The sequence below is a fragment of the Lytechinus pictus genome, chromosome 2, assembly GCF_037042905.1.
Source record: "Lytechinus pictus isolate F3 Inbred chromosome 2, Lp3.0, whole genome shotgun sequence".
NCBI classification, from domain to species: Eukaryota; Metazoa; Echinodermata; class Echinoidea; order Temnopleuroida; family Toxopneustidae; genus Lytechinus; species Lytechinus pictus.
Window position 1 is genome coordinate 39,404,366 of NC_087246.1, and position 19,092 is coordinate 39,423,457.

The 19,092-nt window shown below is 35.5% G+C and overlaps 1 protein-coding gene across 1 annotated transcript in view; it reads right to left on the minus strand.

Annotated features, from left to right (window-relative positions):
- Positions 1–14,560, minus strand: part of LOC135153301 (uncharacterized) — a 55,655-nt gene extending 41,095 nt beyond the window's left edge. The window contains exon 1 of the mRNA XM_064095849.1: positions 12,890–14,560. Coding sequence (XP_063951919.1) covers positions 12,890–13,211 — 322 coding nt within the window. The 5' untranslated portion in view covers positions 13,212–14,560. The remainder of the gene's footprint in view (positions 1–12,889) is intronic.
- Positions 14,561–19,092: the final 4,532 nt, after the last annotated feature.

Below are 19,092 nucleotides of genomic sequence, written 5' to 3' on the forward strand. Positions count from 1 at the left end.
TCACATTTAAAACAAATAGGCCTTTCTTAAGCATTAACATCTTTTTACAGAACAGAGAGTTTTAAAATAACAGTGTGGGGCATCACACACTGTGAAAAATGATTTGAACCAAGAATTTCAAAATTGTTTTTTGTTCACAAGCACTGTTCTTTTAATGATGAATAGAATGAAATCAAATACGTAATATCAATCATATCAATTTGGCACAAAACTGAATGTATTGATTTGGTAGGCCTATAGCTCTTCATTACTTGTGATTTTCCAAATCTGCATTGCTCCTGACCATTTCCATTCACCAAAACCATACCAAATTACATTTCAAGTCCAAACTACAACAAACTAAACTACTTGTGATCAGTATACAGTGTAATGACTGTATCAAAATGTTCATCATTAACAGAAAAATGTAATTTACAAAGTGAAATGAGCAGCTACTCATTCATTACCTGTACCAAGCATCACAGGTAGATGAATTTACACAAGTTCTAGATCACTCATAGCATCTTAGATGTCAGATAGAATGATAATGGACAGAGAATGAGTTATCAATTTAGTAATAGACTGATGTATTAAATGAATGAATCAGAAGATCTAACACCAAACTCATGTGAGATGCTAATTTGGAAAATAATTGTTTCCATGACCTTCTAATTAATAGAGTAATGCAATAAAAACTCAATGGAGTAAAATAAAATGATCTAAGATTTTCAAGATTTTCTTTAGAAACTGTAATGTAAAAATGATTTCATTCACAGCTTCCTTTCTCCAAACGTGCTGTGAATATAGGCTGCATTTATGCGGCATCATAAGCAAGAATAACAAACATGAAACATGATAGAAAACCCAAACATAATCATGAAAACTGCAAAATCAGGGTTTAATCGACCCTCTCTCCCATGCTTTTTCTCTCTCACTTCAAGCCTCGCATCACATTACTTGCTCAATTTGACCCTGGAATTACACGTCCACTGATAGAGTCAAGTACAATGCAGATTTAATTGCAAAAGATACACAATGTTGATCTTCAATATGGCTACTGTGTGGAGGGAAAGCAAAGACTACAACTGGCAGTATGGCATGAACACCAAAGTAGGCCAACACAATGACATCATAAATCATGATTGAAATCACCATTACATTTATTCAACCTTTTTTAACGTGATTATGCAGAAATGTCTTTCCAAACGCACCTTTTCTGTGTTTCATATTTGTGATTTGAAACATGTTTACTTTTTACACGCAACCATGATTCTGTAGAATTGCCTTAGTTAAACGTGTTTAAAATCATGATTGTATGGCACATAAATGCACCCATAAAACATGCTCAACATTGCATGGACTCATTCCGATCCAAGACATTCTATTATTCTGTAGTCAGACAATTTTCTTAATTAAGGTCTGCGACTTGAGACCATCAGTGCTTGAAATGACTGCTATTTCATCTTCTTGAAACAAGTGACAAAATGCACAGATTCAGTGCCATTCGATTTGTCGGAGGTGTTAGACTCAAAGGATGTATTGATAATGCATTGCGAGGGCGCTATGCATGCGACCATCTGTCCCAGATGATACACATGGCATGAGGACATATAACGGACAAGACGAGTCACGCGGGAAAGCGCTCTTTTTAAAAGCACCCAGGAGGACAAGTGTGTGTAGGTGTTACATGGAAAATGTGTGAGTGCATGCTGGGTAATAATGCTACAATGTTACTGTTGCAATGCAAAAGATATGCAAAGACACTGCATATATAAGAGAAGAGATCCTTAGAGATATAGGTATCAGTAAAGGAGCAAAACAGATTAGTGCTGGAGTGAAGATGTCAGAGAAGGCATGCACTTAGGTCAGATATTAAATACGAATTAAATGTTAATTTGGATATTCAGTTGCATCCTTTTCTCTAATATAGTACATTAGCACTTTTTTACTGTTTAGGCCTAAAGGTCAAGTCCACCGCAGAAAATTGTTGATTTGAATTGTAAGAGAAAAATCAAACGAGCATAATGCTGAAAATTCCATGAAAATTGGATGTTGAATAAGAAAGTTATGACATTTTAAAGTTTCGCTTAAAAAGTTTCAAAAAACAGTGAGAGAGTCGATGATGTCCTAACTCACTATTTCTTGTTTTTATTGTTTGAATTGTATACAAAATTTTAATTTTTACAGATTTTACAATAAGGACCAACTTGACTTATCCATAAACTGGTAAAATAATGGTAATTCCACATGTTTAAGGAGGATTTTTTTTTCATGTGACAATAAGGATAAAATTAAGAATATTTCATATTTCATATAATAGAATACAAAAGAAATATTGAGTGGGTGACAACTTTAGTCTCCTCATTTATATGCTGACCAGGATGGGCATATAACTGTTTTGTGAAATTAAGCAAAACTTTAAAATGTCATAACTTTCTTATTCAACCTCCAACTTTGATGATATTTTCATTGTCTTTTAATTCTATGGTTACAAATGATTTGAACATTACTGAAAATAAACTTGGCATAATGTATGCAGTAATATAACAAAAAATGCACTGTTCAAGTTCAACTGACAACAGACATTTAAAAAAAAATGGAGATTCATTTAAGCCCTGTATAAAAACCAAGATAAATAAAACAGATAATTTCTTTCAGAGTTACTTCACATCTAATGAAGCAGTGAACAAACTGATCAATAAAAAGACCCATTTTTTTTCTTCAATTTTGGGGAGGAACTTCCTTCCACAATATCTGTTTATTTAGGGTAATTCCTTCAAGGAAGTCCTTATATATTTCCCTAGTCAGAGACTAATAATGGAATCAAAGCTTTACAGAATAGTCATATTAGAAAGAAACATAGAATGTATCAGTTGTGCAATGGCCCTTGATAATTAATTCCTGACTGTAGACAGTCTGTACTCACATCTGCTGGCTGTGTAATCCATTTATTCATCAACTCTCCTCATCCATCATCAGTGTGTTCACACTATATCACATCAACGCTTCTCTTTGGGTTCAGAATCCTAAGTATGGTCTTGCATAACATAACCACTTTCATATTAACAGCACTAATTTCTTCACGTAGTAAGAATAAAGAATGAAGACAGGAATTCATCTATCACAAAGGGGAATATCAATCTCATGAGAGATATTCCTCATTTCTTTGTTCCAAACAGTAAACATAATAAAAATGATTACTTCATACTACAAAGAAATAGGATCTAAAATTACATGTTTTGTAAATATGAATACAATTAATATTTAAATAGCAGGCCTTATACCATTCCTGTGTGAATTGGACTGCGTAAAAAGATTTGACAAGTTGTAAACATGTGTATGCAATACAGCTGGTCTGGATTATGACTGGATCATTTTTCAGGGAAACAAATATTCATAAACAAAAACAGACATGCACATAGATAGAAAACCATATTGGGATGGGAGTAGCCAATATGCTAGGAGTGTGAACTAACCCTCAATCTAGAAAGCTGACATGGTAATGATTAGTGCCCCTGCATCTTCATACCATCTGGACATCTGCTAATAAAGTGATGCACCAGGGAGAGGCAAAGATGGTGAGGTAAGAAGAACAGAGATGATGGGCGAGGGGTAAAGATGGAAGGGGTAAGAAGGTAGATGAGATTGGGTTGGGGAGGGGGAGAGCTGGGGGTACAAACAAATGAGCAGTTTCAAAGACTCCATAAAGTAATGCAGGTGCGGATCCGGGGGGGGGGGGGGGGAGGTGGTGGGCGCAACCCGTAAAATATGAAAATGTAATGTTGCACCCCATACAATGCCTTCATTGCACAACCCTTAAAAGCGATGACTTGTCAAGCTTTTCGGGAGACAAAATCTTTTTCGGACAAATTGGCAACCCATACAAGTCCAACTCGGGATACATGCCTTTAATGGCACTTGAAAAATATATCTCAAATTGTTTAGACATTTGAATACAGAATTGAGGGACAATAAAGAATAGATGAGGTGGGGGGATGCCTGGGGAGATATAACTTTACTTGGGGAGTCAGGAAAAAGATAAAAAGTGGGGGATCATAATTATGATCAATGGTTAAATACATCCCAGGAAGTTTTGCAGAATTCTGAAATAAATAGGCATTGGCCTAACGAAATAAAACAGAAGCTGGATTTCATTTTAAAATTAAAGGGTGTCTGATATGAATCAAACTAGAGTCAACTATGAAAATACCTGTATAGACTGGAATGTGTGACGAACTATGACATGAATACGATGAATACGTCATTAAAAACAACTCAGTCATAAAATAACTGAATGAAACCAAGTCTGCCAATTCATGGGTGAAATTAAAGATGTAACATCACTACACATTAAAAACTGCCAAGACAAATCTATTCCTCCGGCAAAGTATCTAAAAATAAGTTGCTGTCTTGCTGAGAGAGTAATTTCCCAATAGAGCACATTGCTACGTTGCTACATAACTTCTGAAGAATATTTGCCATCAAATTAACTTTCCCTAAGAATAGCCTGATCCCTTCTGTTGGTTCACACTAACACCATCTGTCCAGGAAATAATGTACAGAAAAGATTCTCTTCAAAGCAAACTAGGAACAGAAATCAGAATCACAGCTTTGATTATGGTGTACCACATTTCTCTTTCACTTCAAACAGTTAAAAAAGAAAATGAAACTAAAAGTTGTCAGGAATAAGAGAGCAAGAAAACATTGGAGAAAATATTGCTTGATTCTCTCACAAGAACTACATTCTTAAACATTATCATAAAACCATATGACTTTCCATGCTTATAGTGATGATTTACTAACCAAAAGAGGGCATCAACGGGTACATTATGCACCAATGTTCTACCCTAGAAAGAAAGCTGTTTCTGCAGAATCACGGTTGCGTTCAGTCAAAAGTAAGAAAAAGCATGTTTCAGATCACAAACATGTAACACAGAAAAAAGGGTGATTGGAAAGACGTTTCTGTGCTCATGCAATACTGCATGCTGCCATTAATTAAAACCCTGAATAGAAGTTGATCTATAATTCCTGGGTCAAACTGCGACATTTGCAAAATGAATGAAATAAAATTGTAAAGATTACTTATCAAATATATACAAAAGGTGTCAAACAGTTCAAATTACAACATATTCTTAAAAGATTTCAAGCAAAACATATATAAATTCACAGTATTTTAATACTTTCAGTGCATTTTCAGCATGTAAAAGACGTTTTTAATTATAATAAATATTGTTAAGTAAAAAAGAAACTGCATGTTCGAGGGTATTACTATATGGAATGGTCGGCAACCAGCTTTATTCAGCGCACAGAATCTCGGTTCAGGGAATTTTAGGGATATGAAAATTGACCTCTGACGTCACTAAAGCAGAGAAATTATCGGGTGACCTTTCATGTTGACCTTTTCACTGGCGAACTTTGCTAGGGAAACCGATTGATGGGTGAAAGCTCTAGTTTGCGGCAAACTTCTCCTGTGTGCCTTTCGCACTGGACACTTTCCCCTTTGCTGGCGAAGTTCACCGGGGAAGCGCAACATGAAAAGGGTATTAAATTCTACCGACCTTTGGTGAAAATTCTATGCCCCATAGCAAATCTTATGTAAACTAAAGATTAAAGGAGAAATATATAGATTATGAATATGGTCTTATTATACAGTGCGTCCCACAGAAAACGAAACTGAGATTAAGCGATTTATCATAACTTAATCACAAATACAAAAGACAAATACCTAAAATTGTAAAGCTTAGAGTACCGGTACCCTCTTTCATCTGGTACAACATAGACGATTTCTCATTCACGCATGAGTGAGTAAAAGCAATTTGAAGAAAGGATACCAAAATGTTACTTGGCAGATGGTATCTGGGTTTCAAAAAGAAAATTTAAAATGTCCAGTATCTGCTCTTTAATTTGATACCTCAATCACAGAAAAAGGTCAAAATAAAGTTCTGTTTATTTGAAATAAGGCTTTAATTTCAATAATTTCATAAAATGAAGAGGTTTTACAGGCTGGCTTTCAGACTTACTCGACACAACATTTTGTTGACAATCAGCCATGCATAGTCTTTTGTTAACCAAAGTTGCTGGGCTAGCACCATGAGCGTCTCAGGACGGTGTGTGCTCCCAATAAGATATCACAATTATTATTATTATTAACCATGCAATAGCTTTGGTGGGAAAGTGGTGAAAACATATTTGTTTTATGAAAATATGGCAAAACAAGCATTGTTTCAAAGGAACAGAGGTTTATTTCTTGACTATTTTCTATAATTGAGGCATCAAAATAAAGAGCAGATATTGAACTTTTCAAGCATCATGTGGGTTTTCTTTTAGAAATTCAGGTACCCCTGCCAAATGACTTTTTGGTATCCTTTCTTAAAATTGTTTTTACCTACTCATGAGTGAATGACAAATATTCTATGTTGTACCAGATAAAAGAGGAGACTCTTTAAGCATTACAATGATAGGTTATTTGTCAATTGTATTAATAATTAAGTTATGATAAATCATTGCTAAATCTCAGTTTAATTTTTTGTGGGATGCACTGTATATCAATGGAAAGGTAATGATGTGGGGATTATCATTATGTCATTTGAAAAAATTGAAATAAAATACATAGGGCAGAATCGCCAATTAAATAGTGCTAAAATGTATTTCTGAAATATGCCTTGAATCGGTCTCTGAATTTGATGACGTGCATGCTTGTATGAGAGACGTGACTGGCTCTCCAACTTCAAGCTCCAGTTGTGTGCAAAGCCTATTGCGAGGGTACGTTTTCTCAACACACACACTGTCACTGAATACTTTTATCACGAAATGGAAGAAAACCCAGAAGTTTATCTACAATCGATTTCGAAATAAAAAGAAGAGATTAATGATGGAGATTCTAGCCATTGTGATCAGCAAAGCAACGTGGAAGAAGGTAAACTAGGGGAGTAACGCCGGTGATGGTGAGTAAGACTAACTTGCAGAGTCGCTACCAACTCACATACAGCTGCACTGTGCCGGACCACCAAATCAATTAAAATCAAGTCGACAACAAAGTCCAGGAAGTCTTCTCACTCACTCAGCAAATTGACTTTGAAATGAGACCGAAAATAATGCTTAGACTGTACTTACAAACAAGTGAAATATCCGAACCAAATAATTTCTGAATCCAAATCAACTCATGAATAGCAGCAGACGATATGCATCGACAATGAACTTCACGCGGGATAGATACTCACTCGTTTTGTTAGACTGAATTTTGATCTTATTAATTTGACAAAATTACGAAACTTCAGAAATTCTTTTCTCATAGAAAAGTATAGGAACTATAATTATTTTTCTAATTACGATAAAACGTTTGTTGAAGCAAATATTTGAGGTAAATTAAAATTAGATGTAAAAGATCAACAACAACATGCGTAGCTCGCATGCGGTACTATAAACACAGTAACAAACCATTGATAACATAGCTAGCTTGCTGAGAGCTGTGCTGCACGTGCATCTACACTTCTACGAGTCCTACAGTACAGCTAGCTGTGCTAGCACAGCACAAATATTTCACCGGCAACGTGCCCCATATCATCTTATAAAACATTTTTTTACAGTAAAGGACGACACTAAGGTAGAATTCAATTTCAATTGATCCATCTGCTAATATATATAACTTCATAAAAAATAATAAATTTTTATCATAAACAGCGACCAGCGTAAAGTAAACGACTAACGTTAGATGCAACTGTAAATAGACCTGGCTATAGAGTATTTTGCTGAGCATTCAGAGAGAGAACTCTAAAACTATCAATTAACTGACTTTTATCAATAAAGAACACCACCATGTTTTTCTTATTTTCTGCTTTAATTTGATATATAATTTGCCATTTTGGGGGATTGGCAATATATTTCTACTTTAAATGGAACTTGCTTTTGGGCAGTTAATGAATCCTTCCTGACATGAGGATAAGGGAGAAAAAATATGAGAGTGGGTAAAAAGTAGTAGCCATTGACTAGGAAATAATACTGTTCATAGATCAGCAGAGAGAAAGAATTCTTTGCCCTACACTATTCCAAGTAATGGATATTTTGAGTAAGGGCTCAAAGGAAACCAAGATTTGGACATTCAACTCGCATCCAAATCTTGCATAAATCCTGATCAGGATACAAGCTTGTCTGACCCACAAACCTTCTACCGTATGAAACAACTCGATGGCAGTTTCTAGAAATCAGATAGCTTTTGTGAACTGGTTTGGAGGATGCAATAAGTGATAACATCCAATCCACCAGCCCTGAAAAGACTCCATTACAAATCTAACATAAGAATGATACAAGACAGAGGTAAAGGTAATACAATACAAGAGAGAGATACAAAAGGCTCATCACTAGGCAAGGAGGGGTGGAATACATCGCTCGCTCTTCCTACGATACTACAGTTCCTCATGAATTACAATTTAAATGTACATTGTACAAGCCAGCAGTCATACCAAAAGTTTTATTATCATTTCAATACCCAAGACTGATTATTAATACCTTGTTAAGATACATAGCTTTCATTAAAGGGGACATTGTAGGAAATTCACAAAGGTGACGGGCGATTTCACCCTCATGAGAGCCCAAATAGCCTCTAAAATTACCCCAAAAAGCATGCTTTGCCCAAGATATGTCACAAACAATATTCAAAATTATGGCAGAATGATATTTGCATTTAAGGTCTACTGCATAATTGCTTGTTGCCCCTAGAAAGTAGCACTCAAAATAAAATAATAAGTCCCCCCCCCCCATTCTGCAATCACAACAATGTCCAGAAAAAGATATAGCCCCTAAAAAATAAAAATTATTTCCTACCCTGAAAGGGAAAGTTTACCCTGACAAAAAATTAGCAGAAAAAACAATAACAAATATTGCTGAAGGTTTTTAGAAAAATCAATCTATCCAAAGAATAAAAAAAGTTATTAGATGATTTGATTTGTGACATCATATGCAGAGCTCAGCTTTATATCGTACGGTGAAAAATCAATCGAATGTCATTTTCTCAGAAAATTGATAATGGTTTTTACTGTACCTTCAGTATATCAATATACAAATAATTTCACACCAATTCCTAAATAGAGAACAAATATAAGTCATCAAGAACCATTAAAAAATTGAAATTTATGCATGTTATATTACATAACATATGAGGCAACTGCTGTCTCTGACATCACAAGTCAAAATATTAAAATTCAAATAACTTTCTTAATCTATACTGGATTTTCCTCAAACCTTCACCAATATTTTTTTCTGCTATTTTTACAACAAACTGTTCTTCAGAGTGATCTTCCCCTTTAAAACAAAAATCTTATTGATATAGATCTGACTGTATCACTCTTCCTTTTTTATTTATTCATTTCTTTTCTCAAATTTCCATCATTTGAGTAGATCATTTATTTTTTCAAGAACTTATAATAAAGTCAGGAAATTGATGTAAAAGAGCCTACCATCTAATCATGAAGTGGAAGTTGGACATACTGCAGTATAGGTGTGACTACTCTCTGAGCTTTCATTTCGTTAAAGCAATTTGATAACCAGTTACCATACAGAAAAAATATTTGAAAATTCTTCCATTTTAAGATAATAAAAGAGTCCATGAAAGCTTTTGCTATTGATTTGTTGAAGGGAATCTTCAATTTTAGGCCACATAGTCCAGACACTTTTGTGGTGATTTTATTATATCTTTATCTTTAACAGGTCTAACCTAAAAAAATAGTATATTTTTTCAAACAAAACATGTAAATCTTTGCAATGCATTCCGGACATGAAGAAAATAAAAAAGATTGAGAAATATTTTTTTTTTCTGGGGTTTAACAGAAATGATCCGCAACAATGTTTTTCTGGGAAATAATCTATTTTGATCATACTTGGTACAGTCAACCAGGATACCAAGATGAAAGAAATTCAAATACCTGAAGAAATATATCTCATGCACCATAATAATGAATATAATTCATCTCCCTGGAGATTATTTATCTCTTGGGAGTCATTGACAGCTAACAAAATCTTTCTAAACGTTGGTCAAGAAAAAACATCTATAATCCATGATTTTCATGAGTTGTATTTAATATGACTACTTATTTAGGGCTATATCTAAGCCTCATTTGATACCTATGTAAATCCACTTCTACAGCAACTGATGATGTGTTGGTTAAATTACATGCCATTATTCCCTGTTCATAGTGTAAGATCTCTCACTGACTTACTCATCCCCTTCTATTTGGAGTAACATCCATATCAATGCAGACTCCTAGTAGGTTAAAACACACCTCCGTGCTTTTCCAAGTCACCCTTTTATTTTAGGGTATCTAATGGTACTTAGTATGCATGATGGATAGAGACATATTCATAAAAATAAGAAACAAAACCAGATAAAATTTCAATTGCATCAGCCATTTTGCTTTTTTTCCGGGAAATTCAATGGATACAAAACATTGCAAGCATTAAAATAGGTTCGTTTAAAGTATTTTTAAGGTATTAGAAAATAATGAACACCCATCAAATATTCATGATGGGAGTGATATCCAACAAATGAGCCAGCTAAATCCTGTTTTCAAATTAAATATTCAATCCACTGATTTCTTGCAGATGCTTAAGAATTAAAATGGGGTATAGGGCCTACACACATGCATTTTGCAAATGTTAAGCAAGTCAACTTGTATGCCTTTTTATTTTACAAAAATATATTATTAACTAGATAGATTTAAGTTGACACTGGATCATGGAATCAGAAATATTAAAGTCTCCTCTTCTACATCCTCTTGTATTAATCATTGGGTCAAATGCATAAAAAGGTAGCAATTGCTTTTGCTAGGATTTTGCTTAGCTTTTGCTTGCTTCTGTATGCATAAAAATGAGTGAGCAAATGCTTTGGCTAGTAAGTTCAAGCAATTGCTAACCGTCTGCTAGCACTTGCTTGACGATTAAGTTTTTGCTATAAAGCCTATAGATCTAGAGATGCATAAAGCAAACATTTTGCTTGTGCATTTGAGCATTTGCTTGGGGTTTTTCAAGCTCCGTCAGAGAAGCTTGAACGTTTGGTTGATCAGGGCGTTTGCATTTTATAATTGTGTTTATGCACCCTAGAGAAAACCCCAAGGTGTATACTGTACAGTAGCCTACATGTATGTAAATGTTTTCTTCTTAGTAATTGCAAACCGAATGGCAACTACATAAATCTATTTATTATATAAAATTTATAAGAATAGTTTGACATTGCGTCTCAGAAAAAGATGTTACATGGTAGAAGCACTGCCACACCTTTTGCATGTGAGTCCCATCTTTAGTCTGTGAGTCATGTTCACACCGGCATGACGTTGCTATTGTTCAAACCACTAGCAATTGCTTATTTAAGTCACTTTAAGCACAAGCAATGGGTTATGCATACAAAATAAAGCAATTGCCAAGACATGATCTTTTGCTTTGCTAGCAATTGCTTGTGCTTGAAGCAATTGCTACTTTTTATGCATCTGACCCATTGTGCGAATTATAATGACACTTATCATGCTTACTAGTCAGGCCGGATCATTTCTATGAACTTGAATGTGTCCGATAAAGTGCTAATTTTTGCCTCCGACGAAGATTCTGCTAGGATCGAAAGCTTAGGCCCCTTTTGACTTTCTTAAGTGCTAAGATGGCAATTTATAGTCTATATATAATGTACAGGTTTTCATCCATGGTGTTTACTAATCAATATTGTACAACGCCTACTTAGCTTGTTGTACGCGAGCAAATGGGAGGCTGAATGTCAAACATTCGTACCGTTGCACAAAAGACGTACCATCCAAAATGTACCGTTGCACGGCTTTAGGAGGTGACGTCACAATACGATTCAATTCATTGCGCTCAGTAAAAATGCAGGTGCAATACGCGTATAGCCTGCTGGCTAAATGCGCAATGCTGCCCGAGGTGTTCGCTTGTGGGATTTTGCTTTTCGCTTTCCATATTTTTGCTCCCTTTTCATAGATTACTGCAGGAAAAACTCTTTGTTTTTTCATAAATTCGCTAAACTCCGAGGCGTTGTACAACACAAATAGCGAATATTCTTATTCGTGCAATGGTGCGAAATTTCGCATTCGGTGAAAGAAAGAAACACTCTATTCAACTCGGCTAACGCCTCGTTGAATAGAGCATCTTTCTTTCACCTCATGCGAAATCTCGCACCATCGCACTCATGCCTATTCGCTATTTGTATACCATTCATTCTTTAACATACTTATAGACTGCTTAAATACATGGAGGTGATTAGACTTTCGATGTTACTTCAACTCCACAAAGCTAACCTGAACCCCCCCCCCTCTATTTCATTTTCCTTCTTCATCTTATTTATTTCTTTTTTTACTTTTCTCGCTCTCTCTCTCTCTGACTCACTCCTTCCCCCTCATTCATCTCTATCTCTCTCTCTACCTTACCTCAGGTGTCATGATTTAACTTGTCTTAATTGTCTACCTGTCTTATTTGATAGATTCTCTCAACTGGTTCCTACTGTCTTAAAATCCTATACAACCTGATACAGAATAATAGTATAATTAAAATATCAAATGCCAAACAGTTCAAATGCAACTAAAGAAATTGCAGAAAAGGTCAAAAGTGAAAGAAGTACTTGCAATGTGACTAATACAGAGAATGGAGATTATATCACCATACAGCTACTGAAATAAAAATAGCTTGCAACATACCATAGTGATTTATACTAAGGCTTCGGTTTGGCTGAACATGATAAAATTCCCAGGCACTCTATTAAAAATAAACCAGTTGATCAGATGATCAGATTAGGGAAATATGAATATATATATTTCATTGCTTGACCTGCTTACAATTAACTCTTATGAGTACTAGACCTTGAAATTTCTCATTTAGAACAGACAATCCATTCTTCTTTCTCTCTAGCATGACCTTAACTTACTTGACTGACGATGCAACTCCAGATCAAAGCTAAAGACTCCCGTACCTTTACAGTAGAATTCATTCCTTTGAGCACGAGCTCTCATTAGCTTTGAGAGTGTGATGGGCTTATGTTCCTGACCGGAGGAGGGAGGGGAGGATCTCCTCTCGTTGTTGGTTCCTGCTGCATGGGTGTGAGGAAGATGGGGGAAGGAGGATGGTGCTACAGCAGGAGGGGGCACCGGGACAGGGGCAGCAGATGGAGGACTGGTGTCCAAATCCCTTTCAGTTTTCACCTTGACCTTGGTAGGACTTATTGGGCTTGTTGTTTTCATGTTGACCATCAAATCACTCTTGATTTCATCCAAATTATTTTTCCAATGTTTCAAACAAAATAATGTCTATCAATAATCAAAGCTCTTCAATTCACATTAGACTGTCAATCAGCGGACAGGCTTGACAGTGTATAATAATATAAACTTATCTTGCTTAGAAATACTATCAAACATGAATGAACAAAGTCCTCTTCTGACTGATCACTAGAAAGTGAGACTGGAAAGTGACTAATTTGATATTCCGTAAATAAATCCTCGGTTGGTAGATATTGCAGTATTTCAGTTTTATTACGGCCTCGGGTATCCAGCTACAAAATCAAGTACTGGAGAATCAATATTATTTCAACACAAGTTCAAAACCCTACATTTCCAGATGAAACCTGAAGTTCTATGTTCAGATCTACATGTCCAAACTAAATAATACATGTCCAATTTTTCTCCAAGTTTAGCAGTGTGTTTCAGCTCAGGTGAAGCTTATGAAGTCTTCAATTGAAAGGCTATCAAGTCGAAGGTGTAAATCTAGACAAGATGTGCTTTTACTCAGATTGTGCAAAATGACCATACTATTCAGCTGTAGTGTAGTAGTGAGGAAAGAGAAAGCAGAAGAGCTCATCAAAGCCAGATGAGAATAATGAGTGTCCTAATTAGCAGCCCCTGCCAATGATCACACGAACTGAACATGTGTCGACGAGCAGCAAGGAAGCAACTGATTCAATGCATGCACAGGCAAAGAGTGTCATATACTCAACCAGGACACTTCCTCCCCAACTTTGCTAGTTTGTCATGGGCCTGCGACCCTGCGACTTGTCAATGTAGATTACGAAGCAGGCAGGATGCTGCAAGGCTGTTGACGAGAGCGGTGCGTGTACATCGGAATGTTGTGACAGTGTGAGAGTGAGTGTGAGAGAGATGAGAGAGACAGAAGAGGAGGGAGAGAGTGAAGAGGGGGGGGGGTAGATAAAAGGATAGTGATTATAGAGCTGAGCTGCAAGCCACGTGTGGTGCAGTGTTGATCAGCATTGCGGGGTGCACAGGGTGCGTGAGCGTGTAATGACTGCTGCTGTTCAGGGCTCTAGTTGCCTTTAGGGGAGCAAGGGGGTAAGATTGCTGACTGCTTGCCAGATCGAAGGATAGTCTCTCACTGATTGAGCTTTGCTGAGGGGCTGCCTGCCTGGTTGTCTGAGAATATAACCCCCGACTGCTTAGCGATCCACCTACACATCAGGACAACTCACACATATCAAGCCTCTTACAGCATTTGTCTCCTTGACTTGGCTTTAGTCCCTCTCCCTGTGCACACCACTGTCATCACAGATTGGAACAGCTGCAGCAAATCCGTTGAATTCCTTTACCAGTGTGAGGCAACACAGCTGTCAATGCTAATACTCCAATGTGATAAATCTAGCTTGGCTGGTTGCTTAGCTCAATGCTAACCTACTTCCAGACCTACATACCTATTTTTGCTTTATCATGTATCATGTTTGCTTTTACTAGACAATCATATATACTCCTCTTTGTCCCCCCCCCCCCCAAAAAAAAAAAAGACTTCTTAAAAAATTTCACATCCTAAACACTTTTGCTTTGGACTATCACAAACTATTAATAGCTTATTCAAAGAAATTAAACTTGAAATGCTGCCATTATTTCATATATCAGTGCCAAGAAGAATTGTATAAGGGGCATAATATACAGCATAGGCCTATGCACTTTGACATTATCGTTCTAATCATTTCCAAATAGTGATCATATCAAAATGCCCTCAATTTAAAGTTTCACAAAACGGTTATTTTCACATCCAGGTCAGTATGCAAATGAGGAGAATGATGGCATAACATGCACACTCACTATTTCTTTTGTTTATTATATATTAAAAAAAATCATTTTCTCCTCATGAATGGGAAACAAAGTTTTATTCCTCCCTGAAAATGTGAAATTATACCACTGTTTTAACATTATGTGAGTAAGTCAAGTTGTTCCTTATTGTTAACTGAAATATTGTATAATTCAAACAATGGAAAAGTTAGTGAGGGACATCGACTCCCATTTGAATATCACTGAGTCATGCATATAAAAACTGTTTTGTGATAATATGCAAAACTTTAAAATGTCATTTCCTTATTTTTCATTAGATTTTGATAAAATTTTTAGCATTATGCTTGATTTTTCAGTTCCATGTTACAATGCTGCCACAGTCAGAAAACCGCCATTTATAGTACCGCTCTGCTTTGCAGGCGAGACAAAATTAATTAAAAGAGCAATTCTAATTGTTTGATAAATAAAAAAAATTGTTTGTCATAAAATAAACAAAATACACATGCATCTGCAATTTGATTGGCCACTGAAAGTTTGCAATCAATACTTACAGACCCTTGATGACAAAAAAAAAAGAGAAACAATTATACACAAACATTTTATATTTTAGAATGAGATTGAAATTGGACTAAGAGATTAGCAGTACTATATCACATGCACTTGAGAAATCACACAAAGTGATATCCGTTGCCAAGCAACAGAATTGTATGCACAACTCATTGTTAGATTTTCTGAGAAAATGTAAATTGATTGAATTCATATTATATGGGGGTGCTGCTAGTATGAGATGTAAGAAAATACATTAGTTTTATTATCCTTTGACTTTTATCAAACCTTAATAAACATGTTACACTAATTTTCTTTGATCACAATCAACTTGATTTCGGGGTGAACTCTCCCTTTTAATCAACTGTGTTATACACATTGATACATGACTTTATTTGAATGAGAAACATCTACAAAATTGCTCCTTTAAAAGGAGCAAGATTATGAACAAGGACGATGCTGCTACCTGGGTGGGAGAGCAAATGTAAAGTAATGAAAAACATGACAAAATAATCTGCTCACATTTTTACAAGGTCCACTTTAGATATCACCCAATAACCTTTCTTCTCATTTTTCATTTTTATTTGGTCCAGTCCATATCTGCAAAATATAGAAAGCCCACAGCGCTGATATTTCATCAACTCAGCATGTTAGAAAATTGGGCTCTTGTTTCTTGATTTGACTGGCTTAAAAGGCACTGCAGGCCTGCCAGGCTAACAAATCAGAAATATGTGGGTATGGATTTGTCATTAGCTCAAGCACAAAAACAGAGAGGGTAAGCACTGAAAATCTGTTAATTCTTTTTTTTTCTGTCTCTCTTGTCTCTTTTGTCGCCTATTTGATGATATTTCTTGGCACTGTACCCAGGACCACTAGGTGATTGACTGCTAAAGTAATGTCTGAGGGGCGTCTCCTGCTACTAAAAACAATCACCTAGCAAAGAGAGTTCAAGAGAGTTCAAATAAAACCTCTAAGATATATCTCAAGTTCAAAACTAGTGACCTCTGATGAGGAAGGGTGTTTTTCATGAGATACAGTTTGAATTTACAGAGGGCATATTAACAGATTAGAAATTGAAAGAGATTTTCTCACTGAAACTATGTTAAAGCTACTGGCTAAGGTTGATGCAAATTTAATAGAAACTACAGTTCTTCTTTTCTGCTTTAATTTGATAAATAATTCACCATTTGGGGATTTTCAAAATTTACTTATATCATTTGATTCATTATGACCAGTTGTACAAGAGGACAATGGTAGACAAAATGTTCTTTCACTTGACTTTTTGTTTGTGATGAGCACAAAGATTACTCATCATACTTTTTGGCCTTTATTAAACCATGGAAGCGGAATCTAAGATAGTCAAATCAATCCGAAATTAATATCACTTCTTTATCCATAACATTATTGTATTGATCAACATCATTTACTTGGCATGTATCTTCAATCCCATCAAGATCCTCGCATCAGTCATCCAAACTGGCGTGACAGGCAAGAAGACAGGGGGTGACCAAGGGGTGGCCAGGGCAGCGCAGGCAGCATGGAGCGTCACTACTCACCATCACAAAACAAAACAAAAAGAAGAGGAAGCCTCTATCTGGCCAAGATGCTGGTATGCCAGTTATCTGTCAGACTGGTAGTCATATGTTTCACTCAGCATAGAACATATGGCAAACACATTGCCAAGATTCTTAATTACTTCTGGTATTCCAAGACCCCCTTACTCCTTCTTCAATTCAGTGATCTCTTTTTCTCTCCTCCCTTCTGCTCTTTTCCATTCTTTCCTGTCTATGGCAGCCTGTAATCTTGATATTATACAAGCCATACCTGTACCATATCCTGCCCTGCTCGTTACACTTTTTACAAGTTGGTACGATTTTGACCATGCCATTTTCAGCAACAGAAAATGAAGAAAGAAAAAATCATAAAGGAGGGTAACAGTTTGAAATTTTGCCAAATATCTTCAAAATTAAAAACCAATCTTATGTTCACAATAAAGCTGTGGATAGCTTTTTTTATATATAAAAAAATATAATTTCAGAATCACCACTTTCCGCCTCAAACACCACTGGCCATAAGATTCATGAATATGAATGAGTATGTAAATAGTCATGTACATGTATACTGTATTTTCCAAGAAATAAATCGCATCCCCCAAATCGGGAGGTTACCCCCCAAAAAAAGAAATTGGCAGACCATAGTTGATAACATTTTGGGTTAGCCAATTTTAATGTATAATCTTTGAAAGATCAGAAGATATATCACTAATTTTTATATTATTAAAAATGGTTTCTTCATTTAACTTTATTTATGAATTATTTCTTTGTAGAATGGACCATGGAATGGCAGTATTGAATATAAAAATTATAGTATAAAAAGAGAAAAAGTACAAAAAAAATGTTGAAAGAAATAAGAGGAAAATAAATGAAGAATTAAGGACATTACTTATTGCCTTTTTTCATAACCGATTACATGCATATTGTAGAGCATTTTCCATGCATTCTTAGCTGTAGAGATACAAGTTTTCATATAATGATATACAAAAGAAATAGTGAATGGATGATGTCATCGGTGTCCTCATTGGCATACCGATCAGGATATGAATATAACTGTTTTGTGAAATGAAGCAAAAATTTAAGATATCATAACTTTCTAAATTTACATCCAATTTTGATAAAATTTCGAGTGTTATGCTTGTTTGATTTTTCTTTTTTCTTGCTGGCCAAGCACGTCGATATTTTAGTTGTTATTAAATTCACATCAGCAATTTGTTGTAATTTGTGATATTGGTGATTATAAAACTCCCATGAAGAAAACAGCATCTCATGTTAACATTTAATGCATATATAAAGACCTATATATAGGCCAATTAATATAAACAGATTTTTTTTAGAGCAAGTACCAGCAACCACGTTGCACAGAAGATATGCAAGTTGTAAGTGAGATGGTTAACCCGAGTGTTTTGCAAACCAACTCCTGTTCAGTCTGCAGCAAACTTCAGATTCGTTTTCTTCTTTTGTAACTGCTATCCCAATTAAGCGACTGCAGGAGTTAACATGTCAGCACTTTCCTCAAATAACACCATGCTGTGAAAACATCAACCAATTTTTAGCAGGTTATTCAAAATTCATCTGCAGTGGTAATTGAATTTTATAATATGATGACTTTAGCCGAGCTCTACATGGGCAATATTCTCATTAATACATGGAAGAGGGATTCCTTTGTTTCTCTCTCTTCTCCCTTGTTACATGAAGTGTTCTAAATGTATCCAACATAGGAGCAATGCATATAAATATTCCCCACAATATCCCTACAAGAGTCAAGTCTAAGTGTCTGAAAACATTCTTCAACTAATCCCCCCCCCCCTTTCACTTGGTATAATATAGCTATCAGTCTTTTCTCATAAATATATGTACCCATCTATCTCTTTGCTACACATACTATAAACTATCCACATCAAATTAATTTCATCTGCGGGGCTTTATGAAAAATAAAGCAACAATCAATAGAACATAGAAAAATAGACTTACCAATA